The sequence below is a fragment of the Mercenaria mercenaria genome, chromosome 1 (genome assembly GCF_021730395.1).
Source record: "Mercenaria mercenaria strain notata chromosome 1, MADL_Memer_1, whole genome shotgun sequence".
NCBI lineage: Eukaryota > Metazoa > Mollusca > Bivalvia > Venerida > Veneridae > Mercenaria > Mercenaria mercenaria.
In genome coordinates, this window is record NC_069361.1 from 37,246,874 (window position 1) to 37,265,697 (window position 18,824).

Consider the following 18,824-nt stretch of genomic DNA (forward strand, 5'->3'; position numbering starts at 1 on the left):
ACACAAGTAGATATTGAAACTATCATCTTTTCCTTTACACTTATGCTACATACTATTCAACCGGATATCTCTTATAACCTAATTTTGATATTTTAAAAGAGCAAATACGACAAAGAACATTAAAGTCGGGTTATAATTTGCCTGAATTGCCCTCAACACAGTAAATATTTTGTTTCTTTGCAGGCAAATACTAAGTTGGAACTTTATGTCCAACAAATAATTTAGAAAGCAACTAAACCTACCATTTTACTATTTTAAATAACAGGAACAATTGTAGGGAATCCCACTAAATATATGAAATCATGATGTAAAAATGAATTATCACTAAAGGCAACTTATATGAAAAATATATAACATTGAAAAAGTTAAATCATAATCAAATCCAAAATCAGATTTAAATTAAATGTACCACCCCTTAAAAAGCTGCAAAAAGAAACCGAGTCATATACATGAGAGTCTTTCGTTAGGAACACACATAATGACACAGAGTACAACATGAAAATGGTATACTTTTCTCAAAAAGTGACACATTTTCATCTTATTTTGACTGGATAAACTAGCTGGTCATTTAGGGGCTGGTAACATATATTTGTCATTCTGTATCATAAATCCTTTCTTACTAGTGCACGTGTGTCCGTCACCGGTGTATCCAGGCTTGCACTTGCAATTGCTCATCCCTTCACCTTGGTCACATGTTGCATTGGTGTGACAGTCGCCATTGTTTACTTCACATCCTTCTTTGACTGTAAAATAATGAGTTGTTTGTTCATTCATTGTTGTCTAGATATATGGCCTATACAATAGAATAGCTGAATATCTATAAATAGTATTTACTTTGAAGTCCTAATTACACAATAGAGGTAATAACAAAGATGTTCTTCTTTAGTGAAACTTGATGGCCTATCTTTTAACAAGAGCTGTCTCCATAGGATGACTCATGCCCCCGATGGTACTTTGAATGAATAGTTAGGGCCGATGTTAGAGTTTAGGACCTTTGACCTACGGAGCTGGGTCTTGCGCGCGACACGTCGTCTTACTGTGCCACACATTCGTGCGTAGTTATTATAAAATCCATGCATGAATGACAAAGATATGGACCGGACATGCCCATCGATGCACAATCATGAAAAATGACCTTTAACGTCTAAGTGTGACCTTGACCTTTGAGCTACGGACCTGGGTCTTGCGTGCGACATGTCGACTTACTGTGGTACACATTCATGCCAAGTTATTTGAAAATCCATCCATGGATGACAAAGATATGGACCGGACACGCCCATCAATGCACTATCCTTTAACGCCTAAGTGTGACCTTGACCTTTGAGCTACGGACCTGGGTCTTGAGTGCGACACGTCGTCTTACTGTGGTACACATTCATGCCAAGTTATTTGAAAATCCATCCATGGATGACAAAGATATGGACCGGACACGCCCATCAATGCACTATCCTTTAACGTCTAAGTGTGACCTTGACCTTTGAGCTACGGACCTAGGTCTTGCACGCAACACGTCGTCTTACTGTGGTACACATTCATGCCAAGTTATTTGAAAATCCATCCATCGATGACAAAGATATCGACCGGACACGAAAATTGCGGACAGACCGACAGACTGACAGACTCGGTCGAGGTCACAAACATATCCCAAGGGCTTCTGCAGACGTTAATACACAAAACAAACGTGTATTGTCGCTATTCTTGCATAAAAATATATTTCACGACGATTTATGTATTGTTTTCATTTGTGATGACTTGACGATTCCGGTACATTTTTTATTTACCATTCCAGTTGTTCTTGGAAACGGTAAACATGTTTTAAATATCCGTACCCAGGGCCCGGAAATAAACAACACTATCAAAAGCACATCCTGAAGGTTTTTAAGCGATTTTTGTTTGTCTCTCATTATTACAAACATAAAATTACCAATTATTGTTCAAATCATTTCACAATTGGGTGGACTCGATCACAATTTCAAGAATAATAACTTTACATTCGAGTTATATTGAGTACGGACACGCAGTTGGAGTACGGGTGAGTACGAACGTAGTGTCAAGTTTCCAAGCTGTTTATATAAATTCTTCGAGAAATTAGATAAAATCATACTGACTGATACTTACCAAAATCATAAATATGATACCTAAAAACAAAGAATCGCACAGGTAAACACGCGATTCTTTAACATTCACGGTTGTCTACAAAATCTGAATTGACGCAGAGTTCTAAAAGGGAAGTAAACAAGGGAAGAAATGAGTACGAACAATGTTGGGGGCAGCGCATTTGGCGTTAGTTACTGATACAGTAAAACATTCTATGATTTAGATTGCATCTTTAATGCTTCAAGAAGAGGTTTTTATGAAAGAAAAAAGACGCAGATACCAGATGTCAATGTGCGCAGAATTACATATACGTCCCTGGGAAAGCATTTCAAAAATAAAAATCGGGTATTAACAGCACGTGAATTGCCTTGTTTGCACACGATTTTTCTCCCGTTAATAAATGGGCGGATCCAGTGAAAAAAAGTTGTTTTTATGCAAGAATAGTGTAAAATAACCTTATTTTAAGCCCACGACATCAAACATGTGACGAACATGCATACTTTGCTTAGATATACATGTAATATGTGTGTACCGTTTTAAACCTAATCTACAGTACTGTTTATGCACAGAAATATGTACATTTTATCTTATTATAGATACTGTGAAGAAGTTGTTGTTCATATATTGAAATTATAAGTGTAATATTTCTTAAAATAAAACCAAATTGGACATATTTGTGATATTCGTCTCGGGTATAACACAGTGCAACACTGTTTATATTTTTTCTTAATTCAACACAAGTAGATATTGAAACTATCATCTTTTCCTTTACACTTATGCTACATACTATTCAACCGGATATCTCTTATAACCTAATTTTGATATTTTAAAAGAGCAAATACGACAAAGAACATTAAAGTCGGGTTATAATTTGCCTGAATTGCCCTCAACACAGTAAATATTTTGTTTCTTTGCAGGCAAATACTAAGTTGGAACTTTATGTCCAACAAATAATTTAGAAAGCAACTAAACCTACCATTTTACTATTTTAAATAACAGGAACAATTGTAGGGAATCCCACTAAATATATGAAATCATGATGTAAAAATGAATTATCACTAAAGGCAACTTATATGAAAAATATATAACATTGAAAAAGTTAAATCATAATCAAATCCAAAATCAGATTTAAATTAAATGTACCACCCCTTAAAAAGCTGCAAAAAAGAAACCGAGTCATATACATGAGAGTCTTTCGTTAGGAACACACATAATGACACAGAGTACAACATGAAAATGGTATACTTTTCTCAAAAAGTGACACATTTTCATCTTATTTTGACTGGATAAACTAGCTGGTCATTTAGGGGCTGGTAATTTGTCATTCTGTATCATAAATCATTTCTTACTAGTGCACGCGTGTCCGTCACCGGTGTATCCAGGCTTGCACTTGCAATTGCTCATCCCTTCACCTTGGTCACATGTTGCATTGGTGTGACAGTCGCCATTGTTTACTTCACATCCTTCTTTGACTGTAAAATAATGAGTTGTTTGTTCATTCATTGTTGTCTAGATATATGGCCGATACAATAGAATAACTGAATATCTATAAATAGTATTTACTTTGAAGTCCTAATTACACAATAGAGGTAATAACAAAGAAGTTCTTCTTTAGTGAAACTTGATGGCCTTTCTTTTAACAAGAGCTGTCTCCATAGGATGACACATGCCCCCGATGGCACTTTGAATGAATAGTTAGGGCCGATGTTAGAGTTTAGGACCTTTGACCTACGGAGCTGGGTCTTGCGCGCGACACGTCGTCTTACTGTGCTACATATTCGTGCGTAGTTATTATAAAATCCATGCATGAATGACAAATATATGGACCGGACATGCCCATCAATGCACTATCATGAAAAATGACCTTTAACGGCTAAGTGTGACCTTGACCTTTGAGCTACGGACCTGGGTCTTGCGTGCGACATGTCGTCTTACTGTGGTACACATTCATGCCAAGTTATTTGAAAATCCATCCATGGATGACAAAGATATGGACCGGACACGCCCATCTATGCACTATCCTTTAACGTCTAAGTGTGACCTTGACCTTTGAGCTACGGACCTGGGTCTTGCGCGCGACATGTCGTCTTACTGTGGTACATATTCATGCCAAGTTATTTGAAAATCCATCCATGGATGACAAAGATATGGACCGGACACGCCCATCAATGCACTATCCTTTAACGTCTAAGTGTGACCTTGACCTTTGAGCTACGGACCTGAGTCTTGCACGCGACACGTCGTCTTACTGTGGTACACATTCATGCCAAGTTATTTGAAAATCCATCCATCGATGACAAAGATATGGACCGGACACGCCCATCAATGCACTATCCTTTAACGTCTAAGTGTGACCTTGACCTTTGAGCTACGGACCTGGGTCTTGCGCATGACACGTCGTCTTACTGTGGTACACATTCATGCCAAGTTATTTGAAAATCCATCCATCGATGACAAAGATATGGACCGGACACGCCCATCAATGCACTATCCTTTAACGTCTAAGTGTGACCTTGACCTTTGAGCTACGGACCTGGGTCTTGCGCATGACACGTCGTCTTACTGTGGTACACATTCATGCCAAGTTATTTGAAAATCCATCCATCGATGACAAAGATATGGACCGGACACGAAAATTGCGGACAGACTGACAGACCGACAGACTGACAGACGGTTCAAAAACAATATGCCTTCCTTCGGGGGCATAAAAACTGACCTGGTTATTTTTAATTTGCTTGCGGTGATCTTGATGCTACAGCTTCCATAGACGACAAATTTCATTCCGGATACTTCTTAAATGTTATTACACCAGGTATTGTTCTTGTCCCTGTGACATTCTTATCCAAGTATTGATTGATTATAATTAATTGCAAGCATCGGAAAGCATGAATTATTCTTTAGATGTGACTTATGTACGGCCAATCTTTTCATTCACTCATAAATGACTTATTTAAATAAATCTGAATCATGTTGCTTATATCTATAACTGGCTTATTTCTGACAATTTTTTTCTGTGGAGAAACGTTTCAATCTTTTTTAATACATAATTATTAGGCCATACCAAATTGATTAATAGTTCTTCGGAAAATTTTCAAAAAAAAATAGGAGCGAGCGAGCGAAATTTTTATTTTATTTTTTTTTCTCAATTTTGATTTTTTTCAGAGGCGGGTAGATTTTACATGGAGCGAGCGGGCGTTTTTTATTTTTTGTCCCAGCTTGGACCCTTGAGCAGGCGGTTATAGTTATACATGAAGTTAACATTTCTTTAGAAATAACACAGAAATCAAACATTTACAGTGGGTAACACAGTATATAGCTTTTCTATATGTTTTAGAGACTACATGAATGATTTTGCAAATAAATTCTTGCCAAAACTCACTGAATCACTTTGTTTTTTTACTTTGTAATTATAATTACTAAGGGATGAGTGTCTTATTTTTAATTTTGATTTTTCTACATTAATCTGAAGGCGTGCCTATTTAATGGCACAGGATGAGGAATATTTAAGACAAAACAGGCACATGTGTGGAATAACATTTCTTTTGAAACACAGTTAGATGGCTTCGATACATGAACAACTTTGTGCCCCTAGTGGAACTCCAACCCATAGAGGTGAGGGGAAGTAATAAACCACTTGACCAGTGAGACCAAACAGAGTTGGGCATACAGATGCTTCGACATTGCTCGAATCTCTTTGGAATAATTTCTTAACAGATCAGGCTAGCTTATGTTTTTGTGTTAGAGATTCATTTCAGGCAAAAATGATAACAGACGGACAAAGAATGATCCCAATATGGCCGCCCTTAAAAGTGTTATTTGCTGTGCTTTGACTGATCTAGAATTTTTTTCAGTTGGGGAGGTCTGTTTGTTTTTCAGTTTCTTCCCTTCAATCAATTCACAGCCAATTAATATATAAACAGGCAAAATTGGGGTTACAAAAGGACAGATTTTGTAAGAAATATTTTTCATATCTACACTACTTATTTGAAAAGCTAAACAATTTTTAAATTGACTAAATGCATTTTGATAGAATATCTGACTGCTGTACTAAAGAAGTTACGTTCAAAAAGATTTGGGCCGAGACAATGTGATGGGTCGGTCAGGATCTGTGAACAAACATTTTTTTAAGATAGGAGTCGGCCTCGGCGTTGGGGTCTAGATCTAACATACTGAACTAAACAACTGATAACAAATGGTTTGAAAACTTTATATCTGAACAATATTTTCTATGTTTAATCCAAATATTTTTAACTGCATCCCAGTGCACGTCTTACAAGTCGGGCTTCGTTCTTTTTACTGTATCGAACAAAAGTAGAACGTGGCTACTCCATTACCTACCGGCACATCGAAGGCCATGTGTGGCACTAGCACAGACACTCCAGATTTAAAACAAATGTTGAACAACACCATAATTCCTGACTTTTTTGAGTTTGGGTCATCAGCTACATGTATTACGGACGCATGAAATCCGATCAATATCACTTTGACGCATTAAAACGGCGATAAAACCTGTTTTGCCGTTATTATTCCGGACCGCATAATCGGAAAAAAATAAATATTTTTTTCGGAGATTTTTATGTACGTGCGGGCGGGTGATTTTTATTTTTTTTTCTCGGGAATGAAATTATTGATGCGGTAGTTCCGACGAACGACATATCAATTTGGTATGGCTGTTTCTCTATGCATTTGGCTTTCTCTAAGAAAACTGGTAAATTATATCAGCGCAAACTGATAAAAAATGTGTTCCTTTCATGGGCAAAACTTTGACATATCATATTGTAAAATCCATTCTGTTCTTGTTTGATGCTGAACCAGTGGTTCATATCAACAATCATTCCAAACGCATATCTTACAAGAAACAGGATTGGTCGCGGCGGTTAATGTCACTATTATTCATATTTCAATGAAAAATTTACCAGTAAGCCATGCACTCCTGTAGTTCATACCAACTGTGTTGGCAGCCAGGCATGTGTACCAACCCTGATCTTCCTTCGTCACATTACGTAGGACAAGTAATTGCGGCTCATCAACTGTACTTGTAAATCTGCTTGACTATTAAAACACAAGAGGACCATGATGGTCCTGAATCGCTCACCTGTCCCAGTTTTTGAGCTCATGTGACTCAGTTTTGAATAGGACCTAGATATCATCAAGATAAAAATTCTGACCAATTTTCATGAAAGTCGGAATTGAATATTAGTAAACATTTTCAATATCAACGTGTAAATTTCATATCAGGCTTGTGACGTCACTAATGACACGCTATTTTATAGACAGAGTTTATGACGTGAATTCTTCGTGAAAAAGAAAGCGATAGGGAGGGAAACGGAGCGTAGCGTAGTGTGAAATCGACGTTTGACCAATCAGAATTTCAGAAGCAGTTGTGTTTATTTAATTGTCGTTGTGTTATTTAATTGTCGTTTGCAAATCATATCGGATTCTCCGTCTACCTTTAACTGACACCTCGAAGTAACAAAAATATGGCGGCTTCCTTTGAAATACGATACCTGTACTTTTCAAAAAAAAATATTAACGAAGGGGCGGTCATTGGTACACATGCGCATTCAGTCGACGCTCTTCAGCGTGTAGATCCGTTCTTCGAAAATTATTGCTACAGTCACATAGGTCTTCAGGAATAAGAAAAATAACTCGCCCTGATTGGTAAAAAAAAGTAGCTTGCACACTATAAATGGATTACGTGGCGTCAGAAGTTCATACATACATTTACACACATTATCTTGAATAATTTTCAAATTAATTCGACCAAGCAAACAAAATAAGTAAATGAATATGCAACAAAGAGATGATAAACTTTTACATTGAAAATATGCACTCGTTTATTTGCGGAATAATATTGCACCGCTGATGTCCACTGCAAAACTCGTGCATGTTTCTGAATCTAGTAATCTACACTCTCAGAAAAGTACCTTATGTCAAGATATATTCTGTCCCTTGAAGAGTTCAATGTTGACCTCAATATTGTTCATTTAGATCTGTCAAAATTTGGCAGAGGTTAAAGCAAAAACTCAAGTGTGAAGTTAGTAGAGACGTTGAGTGTACACTGGCATACATAATGTGCATGTTTAACATTCAAGTCTAAACACTTTCATGTGGCAATTATGCCTACGATTAACCAGCCAACTTCCTCAAGATGGGCCCTCCAAATATGAGTAAGAGGACTGACATTAAGTATGAATCTTACCATCTTATTCTGGGTTGTTCAGGTTTTCACTCAACTCCAAATAAAAGGAGGCACAAGCATAGTCAAAGTGACACTGAATTACTAAAGGAACCAGGAGTTGTTTAGTATACCTATACCTAAAGCGTCGCGGATGCAAGCATGCATTTCCATTACCGTCTATGAATAGGTTAAATCAAACCGAGCCTGCAACAATTTCATTTCTGTCGTGTTGGACGAATTGAGGAGTTTCCACTTTTTCCTATTTAAAAAACAATATTCAAATAAGGTATCTAGTAAAAAGGTGTTCTTTCCAACGTTTGCAGCATTCTGAGTTCTATTCAACCGGGTACTAGAGGGCGTGGACGCCAGCATACATTTCCACTACCGTCCATATACATACTCAATCTGGCCAGGCTGCAATATTTGCATTTTTGTCGTGTTAGACGACCTGCTGAATTTCCAATTTTTTTCATTTTGAATTAAATGTTTCAAATATGATATCAAATTAAATGGGTTGTTTTCTTAGCAACATACTTAAAACGTATTGTGTTTCGAAACTTAAAAAGTAGTAGTTATGTTTCAAAGCTGGAATTTTCATATGAAAAAGTAGACACTGGCAAAAATGGTGAACGTATAAATTTATCTATTGTAGAAACAGTTAAGTATAATTCTTCAGTCTTTGGAACTAAATAGTGTAAATGCTTAATTAACTTTCATTTTTACCCACTAGTACGAAAGAAATTGTCATAGTTTACATCCTAATATTAGATTTTAAACTAATCCCCATTGTTAGCCATTTTTCATCTTTTCAATAGCGGTCAAATTGTAAAAATACTAGTTTAGTGTCATGAATAACTTGACGGTGGTTTTGATATAAAATCAACTTATGATTAGGCCTCCCTACACCTTTAAAAATATATGACATCGTATTGTCATCATGACACAAATTCGCTTAAAATATTGGGGGATAAAATGCAAATCATAAATGAGCGTAAGTAGTATTAATATATACTAGTACAGAGGAGATACCATATACATATACATATACATATAGTATTGGTTTGAAACTCATAAAAATGATTAGGATGGATATTCGATGACAGAAGAAAGAAGTGAACGTGTGTCTCTTTGCAAAATACTTCAATTATTGGGTGCAGTTATTTATATATCTAATAAAATTTTCCATGAAGCTTTTCATTTCACCTTTATTAATTCATTCTCTAAATCCAATAGATTAATGTAATATTGATTCAACGAATATATTTCATTTATGCAAAATGGAATAAAAACCAGAAAGGGCAAATGGTTATAATATTTTCATATCAAAAACTACTGAAATGCACATTTCTGGAAAGTTTAGTATAGCGTCCATTTGAAACAGCCCCTGTTGTATAATACAAAATCTGTTTCCGTAAGAAAGATAACTCTTTCAAAAGTTGCCGTAGTGAATCGTACGACCAAGTTACTATATTAAGAAAGAAACGACTAGTAGAAGATCGGCTTGTACCGTTGACACAGAATTAAAGTAGAGAGACTTTTTGACTCAGCCAAGTCCGATCCAGCCCAATTCCCACCATCAGTATTAATGTTACAAGCACAATATTACAAGATAGTGAAACTTTGGCCGCCGGTAGGTACTTAGAAGAACTCGTGGTGAAATTACATAATCCTGATATCGATTTTGTATAGTTTTGAAGCAGTCACAGAGAGGCCGACACTAGATATATTACGTTTTATCGTACATGCGTTACTTAGTAAATCAAATAAATTGGCTGAATGTGTAACTGATACATAATTATGAATTAAGGCATCTTTTGGCCTCTTATTTGTGTTCTTCTTCTGGCCTTGTTACATTTTACTGGAACCACTAAGAAAACGACGGTACATGTGTACTGGAAAACTATATCTGAATCTGCCTACTGTTCGATCATCAAAAGTATTGCTAGTATTTGACGCCATAATAGAATGTGCTATGTACAGTGTCGTATGTGGCCAGTCACGAAACATTAAAATCCGCTAGTAGCTTCTGGCAGAACTAAAAAGCGGTGTCATTAAGGATGTATGAGCCTTTTATTTTTCAGAATATCCGCCATTTTGAAAAATATTTCTTCAAATATTTCTTTCTAACAAAATTTATGCCAAAAATTAATGCTCAATTATGAACATATGGCCATTAATGTACCATTTTACCAAACAAATTCTACATGTTGCAAAAAAACAACATTTCCACCTTTATTTTTGACTGGCGTTTGCCTAAAATCAATGTAAGATATGCAATGGGGTAGGGGTCGGTAATTATCTTTTAAAGAAGATCAGGTTTTGTTCTAATATTTTTCTGACTGATATATTATCATAAGCTACAACTGAAATAAAAGTTTTCAACTAAGCATATTTATAGTATACATTAAAACAAAAAGAACTAAAATATCAGAATTCATAAGTTTTTTTAGTTATTTTCCCCTAAATATATCTCTTAGATGCAGATGAAAGCATTCGTTTCACTTCATTTCTTCTGTTGATTGAAGAATACGGCATGTAAGGAAAAGAATCTGTAACCAGTTGGAGGTGATTAGATTCGTTCAGATGCGTCGTAATTAATCACTCAGCTCTTCTGCCTTTGTGGTTAGATCACTACGCATCTAAACTCCAAACCGTGTTTTATTTGTCAATAAAGAACGCAAAACTAAAATGTATGATCTATTTCCCAATCAAACACTTGTATATATAGACAATCTATACTATGATGCATTACCTGCTATCATTATGATTAAAACTGTAAAAAAATGAAAAAGATCCGGGCGCACTTTATTCAAATGGCGATCATTTTGAATTTAAATGATCCCAATTGTATTCACTTTTCAAAACAGGCCATAATTATTTGTATAGTGTTCAGATATAGCATATATCATACTATGTAAAATATCAACTATAGCATCAATAATTAGACATGGAATAAAGTTTATATAGATATTTACCTTTTAGCATTGATTTTAACTTTGACCTTGAAATTTGATTGGTCGTTAACTTAATTCTGATTTAAGAATGGCCCACATCTATCCATTACAGATAAAAGAAGTGTACTATATATTTATTACGAATATAAATAGGAAAGTAAAGCTGTCTTGTGCTAAAATTCACGATGGTCGCAGTACAAGTTACTCAGAAATTCCGACCATGTAATTTCAGAATATGAATAATCATAAAAAAATGAAAATATGATTTACCCAATCATTCAAAACCCTTTATTACTATGACATAACAATAAAGTAAAACAAGAAGTGACTTTCAAGATCGGTCGAAGAAATGTAGCGGTGTTCGTTACCATGACAACGGTTGATGAAACTGGTCAAGTTCGAAAATTCAGATTTTAAAAGATGATTTTAAACTGAAACTACTGAATATTTTTAGTGAAACTTGACAAACGGTATTATCACATCAGTACCCGTTCATATAGATTTAACAATATGGAAATTACAATCTCAATGACCAAGATTTGGGACGCACGTGCAAAATTACATAGATGACACGTGCATAATTATTGATTTGTTTTTTTTTTAACGATTTCTTCTTTAAAATTTGATTTTTAGCGTTATTTTATGTTACTGCTAATTTTTTAGGCTAAAATCTCTATTAAAACTGACAGAAAAGAATATCATATTAAAATTGTTTCCCAATCCATTTGTCTTTTCTTTCACATTTGAACACAGCGCACATAAAAAAGATATTAACCGGCTACTTTAAAATCAAAAATATTTATTTCAGAGGATGTACGCTTCATTTGTATGCATCAAATGTATTTTTTTTCTTGTATTTTGATGAATGCTGCAAATAATCACTTGCAGACTAAGATCATTTTACTTGTAACAATCTTATCGCTTATTGTATTAAAACAGTAACACAGAACGTAAATCGCATGCCTATCATATCATATTACAGTTTCCACAGAAACGAATTAATAATTAGTTATTTATTTGGGAAAACATAGCCATTGTATAACAACATTACCGAGGTATTCTACTGGAGCGTTTTAAATAAAAAAAAATCAAATTAGCTCTCTTTTATATAAAACAAGGAAACAAGAATGATTATCAGGTACAGATAAAACTGCATATGATAAGTTTGAAATTACAGTTCTTGTACAGCGAGAAGGGCTTGTAAAAAATAATAATTTACTAGATCTAAAGCTGTGCTGAAAGTACCTTTTCAAATAATTATCAGATTTGATTTAAATTGGTATAAATTTGAAAAAGTCAATGCGCTTGTAATGTGTCTGCACATTGAAAACAACTGAAAAGGGCACTTAAAGCAACTGCTCTTTCGGCACCAACCCAAGTGTTTGAACGTGTAATTTGAATCAGTTTGGTTGGGAAATGTCTACTTTAATTCAATTTGGAGGGATATGTTCACATGCACGTGCTGCAAACGATTGCCAGGAATGTACGCTCAAATCTGTTAAATAATAATAATGCTTTGCGTAATTTTCATTTTGAGGATGAGTCACTTTTTGTTACTCTGTTGATATCTCGTATTATGCAATCAACCTTCAGGAGATATCATAACCATTGGTAAGTTACTCAGTACACTTCATATTTTGTATGTAGCCTGGATGGAAAAGTCAAAGGAATATATTATGTTTTTGAAAAAGTATGTCTGTATTTACAGCTTTTCTGAAATTTATTTCATGTAGTAGCAGTATATATCCGCTACATGCGGTTACGAAGAAATTATCTATATGTTAAAGTGTCATTCTGCAAAAAGATGGTCAGTAAATGTTATCTTTATACGTTTTCATTCCAATACATCGCATATTTTATACACAAAAACACGCTATATTGACAAAACCAAAAATAAATGAAATCTAAATTATATTTTTACCACGATGACTTACATTCTAAACATTTAAAAACACACATATACCATAATTTTGTTTTAAGAAACAAACAAAAAGTTAATTTAGGACTACGTGTAAAGACGAATTCCGAGTGTTAATGAATAACTTCAGGTGGCCAAACCCCGGACCAGCCCCCTCCTCAATCCCTTACCCAATTTGAGCAACCTGAATAATCCTAGATGTCTCAGTGCAAGAATTAGTTCTTTATTGCAACTTAGTACTACTGCTCCGGCACTTATCAATATGCACAATTTAGAATCAACTTGCTTCGAGTGAAATACCGAAATGGTACAAGGTTACATTATACCAATTTAGTTCTTTCTTTTTTTTCATATAAACAATTAAATCTTGAGACCTCTATTTTCAGTGCTTTACAGCATTCAATGACATAAAAAGCATACATAGCCATTAAAGTTATAATCCTGTTAAAAATCACCGTTAAAATAAAGCAAATAACTTTGTAGATTTGTAGAAAACAGTCTAATTAACAAATTTACCCGTTAGTTAGACTTGGATGGCCAAATATTGTTGAGATACGAATGGATATAAAACCATGAAATATTTAATGACCAGCTGGTCACTAATTCACTCGCCAGGCTTCGCCGAATTCCGTAGACCAACGAAGACAGTGTCACGTGACAAAAATTTAAATACGTCGAAAACAACAATGGCTGATCGGGCATGATAGGATTTTGTGTAAAGACGGCGGATAAATGCAGAAATTTACAAATACCAAAATGCCATTTCTACGGCGCCATTTCTGCAAACAATGCATTAATGTTATAAAATTTAGCCTGTTGTTAAATAAAAGGAAAGGCAGTTTACCAGAAAATGCGATACGAATGTGCTAGACATGTTGTTGTTTTGTTTCTTAAAATAGATTAGCGTGGCTCTTTGTACGGTCCCGTACGAACAATCATTTAGCGTGGCTCGTATTAAGGTCCCGTACGTTTCACAATCAATTTGTCTACATCTGCACAGTAGTCCCTAGCTAAAATTTCAGCTCAAAGATGTTTATATAATATGCTGTTACGGATCTCTGAGCTAAAATGAATCCCGTACTGACACCTGACCAGGAATCGTTCCAGAAGTCTGTCACGCTATAATTTTATCAAATGCAATGGACTCACCTTTTAATATACAATATTTCTAATCAATTTTCCTTTTGATCTGGCATAAATAATCCATGCAACATAATTTGAACACAAGTTTCAAATTGGTACCCCTGCCTGCAATATTTTGTCCGTCACTGCAGTTGTCACCTGATCAGGGTACTCTTCATTTTGAAAAACCAAAAGGCGGTAGAGAATCGTTATTTATTGACATTTTCTGAGAAATTGTATGTTGTTTTATAGATTTTATGTGATTAAATTAAATTCATAAATAGGTAAAATTTTGATACTGATTTTCAAGAATAACCACGTGCTCTGAACTGTTGCATGACATCATGAGTTTCTCACGAGAGACTGTGCGAGATGTTGCGGTTTGATACTGGTTAGTTAAACAAATGGGGTTTCGCCATAACTAAATGAATGAGACCATCAGAAAATAAAAACAGTGTCAGTTAAGTTATGTTAGACAGAACTAGATAGTCCCCATTGTCAATGACTGACTGTGACTGGTAGGCGACTGTCTGGTCGACACTTTGACGATTAAGCCTTTATTGAAAACAAAAATTAGTGTGCAATATTAAAATCAGCACTATTATATTACAAGTTACAGGTTAAAAGATGATATAACATATATTTCAGGTTTGAACAGAGAGAGAGAGAGAGAGAGAGAGAGAGAGAGGGAGAGAGAGAAGACTTATTATTTTCAATAATTAGTTCCAGTCTTAACAACCGAAATATGAAAGAAAAAGTAAGCATATTACATGATATTCAAACGATGATATGAACTACTATAGATGACATTTTTATTATTCACACTTATTGCATATGTGTCATACGATGACAACAATATTGCATGCAGACATAAAATTACCCTTTTTCTATATTCGAAATCATTTCCTGTTTATGTGCGACTGAAAATTAAGGAAAAGTAAAGAAATCGGTTGAAAACATATCAGTTGAATGATTTCAGTACAATGTAATACAAAACTGCCGTACGAATAGCCACCTGCGGTTTATTTCACTATTCATACGGGACCGTACGATTAGCCACTTCCTTTAGCGTAGTCACGGACGTATCCGAATGATGGCGGTTGTGTCACTGAAACCGAAAGTAACATTTTTATATCCGTCTCCATCGGTGGAATCTATCAATTTACAAGTAACTTTATCCAGCCAATGTCTTCGTGAACGGATGTTTTATGCGTTGCTGTAGAAAAATGACCTTCCTATTACTTTCGCTACGTAATCTTATCTGGCCAGTATTATAACTTTAGGTATAACATGTCTTCTTACCGAAAATGAAAAGAAATATATTGAGATGTTATGTTACATATGATATTAGAAAAATAATCTGTTCTGAAAAACATCGCCTAAAAATACTTCCATGGAATTAGTCGTTTAGTTATGTAACGAAGGCCAATGATTATATAACGGATGCATTCATCCACTGATATATTCAGTTCTTTATTTCAATGAAAACCTAGCAATGAACATTTTTGGCATTTATTGTTTTAACAGTTCTAACAATTAGCATCTATCCATGATAATTACCGTTTGAAAGCCAATATTTGACATTAAGTCGGTCGTAAATAGCATTTTGCATTAACAATTAATTTTGCAGTTAACATGGCATATTGGCCTTCCATAGGCATATTGCATTTGGTATGTTGCATTTTATATCAGGTATGGGACATTTTGCATTACGTAACTGGCATTTAGCATTAAGTATTTGGCGTTTAGCATTAAGTATATGGCATTTAGCATTAACTGTTTGTCATTTAGCATTTGGCAATAAGCATGGCGCTACGGCCATCTAGATATGTCAAATGCCATATGCCATATGCTTTATGCTAAATGCCAAATGCTTAATGACAAAGAGTCTATGCTTATTGACAAATTATGAATGTTAATCGTCAAATGCTTGAACTTTACGAGTTAATGATCTGTATCCCTTAATGTAATGACTGTTGCTTTTAATCACGTGAACACATATAAAATTCTATCAGTCTGATTTGAAGCAATAACATGACCTAAAGGATATGAGATTATGTGATCGAAACTTTTCACCCTAAAGTGTTAAGAAATTACCTTTAATAGAGACAAAGATATGTAACAAAGGCCAATGACTATTTAAAGAATGCATTTATACACTGATATATTCAGCTCTTTATCTGAGTACGTACTTAGTGATAAGCATTTGGCATTTATTGTTTCGTATTTATCACTTACCGTTTGAAAATTACCATTTAACAGGCAATATTTGACATTAAGTACTACGTTTCATTTAATTGCAGAATTATTTTGTCATATATAAATAGGTATTTAGTTCAGTTTCCCCGTCGGAAATATTTGCCATAGGAAATACTTCTCATAACCAAAATATGGGAACGGTTTCTCATGGGAAAATCTTAAAAACATTAAAATGATAACGAACTTTTTCCAAAGTCATGTTATAAAGGTTCAAAGATAATGATTTATCATTTCAAGAAATATATATATTTCCCATGGGAAAATTTACCACATTTCTAATGGCTTTCCCATGGGAAAATGAATAACCCATGAGATAGGACCGCATTCCTATGGGAAAAATAGCCTTTCCCATGGGAAAATTAAGTTTTCAATGTTGAATGCTGCTTTGTTAGTGGCATCAAATTGAAAAGTATGGCGTGCATAAGGATTTGAAGTACTTTACTTTCGTGAAAGAATTTTTAAGATAGCGTGTACAGAAGTACTTTCTGTTTTTGCCACATATTGGCGTGGCAAATTAAAATTGGCGGCCATTAGTAATATATGTCATTTCGTTTTAAAAACATTTTGCATAAGGTGTTTGGCATTTAGCATTGACATCTGATATTTAGAAATCGGCAGTTAACATGGCGCACCGGGTTTCCATAGAAACATGTACATGATCATTAGCATCACTTTGGTAGAATCGCTCTACACACACTGGAAGTCTTTACTCCCATTATGGTATTGCTGAATTATGGAAAGAAGTCCGGCTATGTGATTAATTATTAAAGTGATAGAACTGTGTCGGTGCGGCGTTAAATCCAAAAAAAAAAGAACTATCAAATCTAAAATTTTTGATTTCGTTACAGTAATAGTAAACAATCAACAAAAAAGGAGAAAAAAAAATTATGCATGCATTACATGTTTAGACTGACAGCTAACAAAAGGCAGTGTCGCCAAAAAACCCCATAATTTATCCGCTTGTTTTCCAACAATTTATTTAATAAACGTTGTTTATTCATATGATATACGTTAAATATCCTAGCCGAGATTTACCGAGTTATCCCTTTACTTCATTGTCCATTTGTATTGTTAAAGGAAGCGAATTAAGTACAATCCGTTGCAATGTTATACTGACGTATCCAAAATTTTAGAACTTTAATTGCATGCATATTATAAAATATTTTCAAGCCATAGTTGTAATTAAGTCTAAGAAATATTTTCTGATTAACAAGGCACCTATTTTGGTTCTCGATTGATTGCACGTGTTAATTACAAAAAATGCACGAGCTTACGACAATTGAAAAACTTAATAAGATATTTAGACTATAATCACTGCAAACAATAGGTATTCATAACTTAATGAAAATATGAAAAATTCAAGTTTCTAATAATACTACCTTTTGAAATATGACAAAGTAAAGTTTTTGAGTTTCCGCGATTACCAGCTTCAGTAGCCGTTTCCATGGTTACGGCACACCGCTAAATTTCTACGCCCTCATTTTAAACTCAATTTGTTGCCGTACTGTTTTCCTAAATAGGTGAAAAAGTTTTGTATGTTGGGTAAATTAAAATCCTTACGGAAAGCCCGTTCACACGAAAGCTTCTTCAGTTACCAATGCTGTCATTCTGAATTAACATTTTAAATAAGTTGAGGGAAAACATGCGCGCAGCATAATTAAAATATGTAAATAAGCATATACTTAATCTTTAGTTAAAATGGCAAAATGGAAGAATGCTGGAAATGGAATGAACATTGATTTAGTTTTTGAAACAATCTTAACTTTTAAAAGTAAAGGAAACGTTTGTAGTGTCAACAGTTTTGCAGGGTTTTTTTTCACTGAGTTCTTAATACATGTTAGACTTTGATTGGAAGTATTTTGAATATTTTATTTTCTAATCCTGGTTGCCAAACCAAGGATTTTTATTTTAGGATAAGAATAAATTTAATAAACATATTTTGCCGAAGAAAGAATATGAAATTAAACATACTTGTATTAAATTTGTCAAAGATTTCCATTGACAAGTAAATATCTTGGTAAAATGTATTAGAATAGCAAGTTCATAAAATTATCATTACCTCCTTTTACCGGCCTTGGTTGCGCAACCAAGATAAATTAATAAAATAGATGAATTCCATAGCTACAATTCGTTTTAAAACTTGCTTTTTGTTTCAGGTAGTTGACTTGTCCCAATATCCATTAAATGCAAATGTAAAACTAGAAATTATATTAAAATCTAAAGAAAAAGACCACTTTGTATATACTTTTATATTAAAGGGAAGTAATTACAAAAGTTAATGCAAAGTAATAAA

The 18,824-nt window shown here is 34.3% G+C and overlaps 1 protein-coding gene across 2 annotated transcripts in view; it reads right to left on the reverse strand.

Moving 5' to 3' along the window:
• Positions 1 to 18,824, reverse strand: part of LOC123541445 (fibroblast growth factor receptor 3-like) — a 77,040-nt gene that overhangs the window by 7,110 nt on the left and 51,106 nt on the right. The window contains exons 7-9 of one of the 2 annotated variants that reach the window (XM_053544593.1): positions 7,014 to 7,149; positions 3,447 to 3,569; positions 621 to 743 (exon numbers count right to left, since the gene is read on the reverse strand). In XM_053544593.1, coding sequence (XP_053400568.1) covers positions 621 to 743; positions 3,447 to 3,569; positions 7,014 to 7,149 — 382 coding nt within the window. The remainder of the gene's footprint in view (positions 1 to 620; positions 744 to 3,446; positions 3,570 to 7,013; positions 7,150 to 18,824) is intronic. The other variant, XM_053544587.1, reaches the window with a different exon arrangement.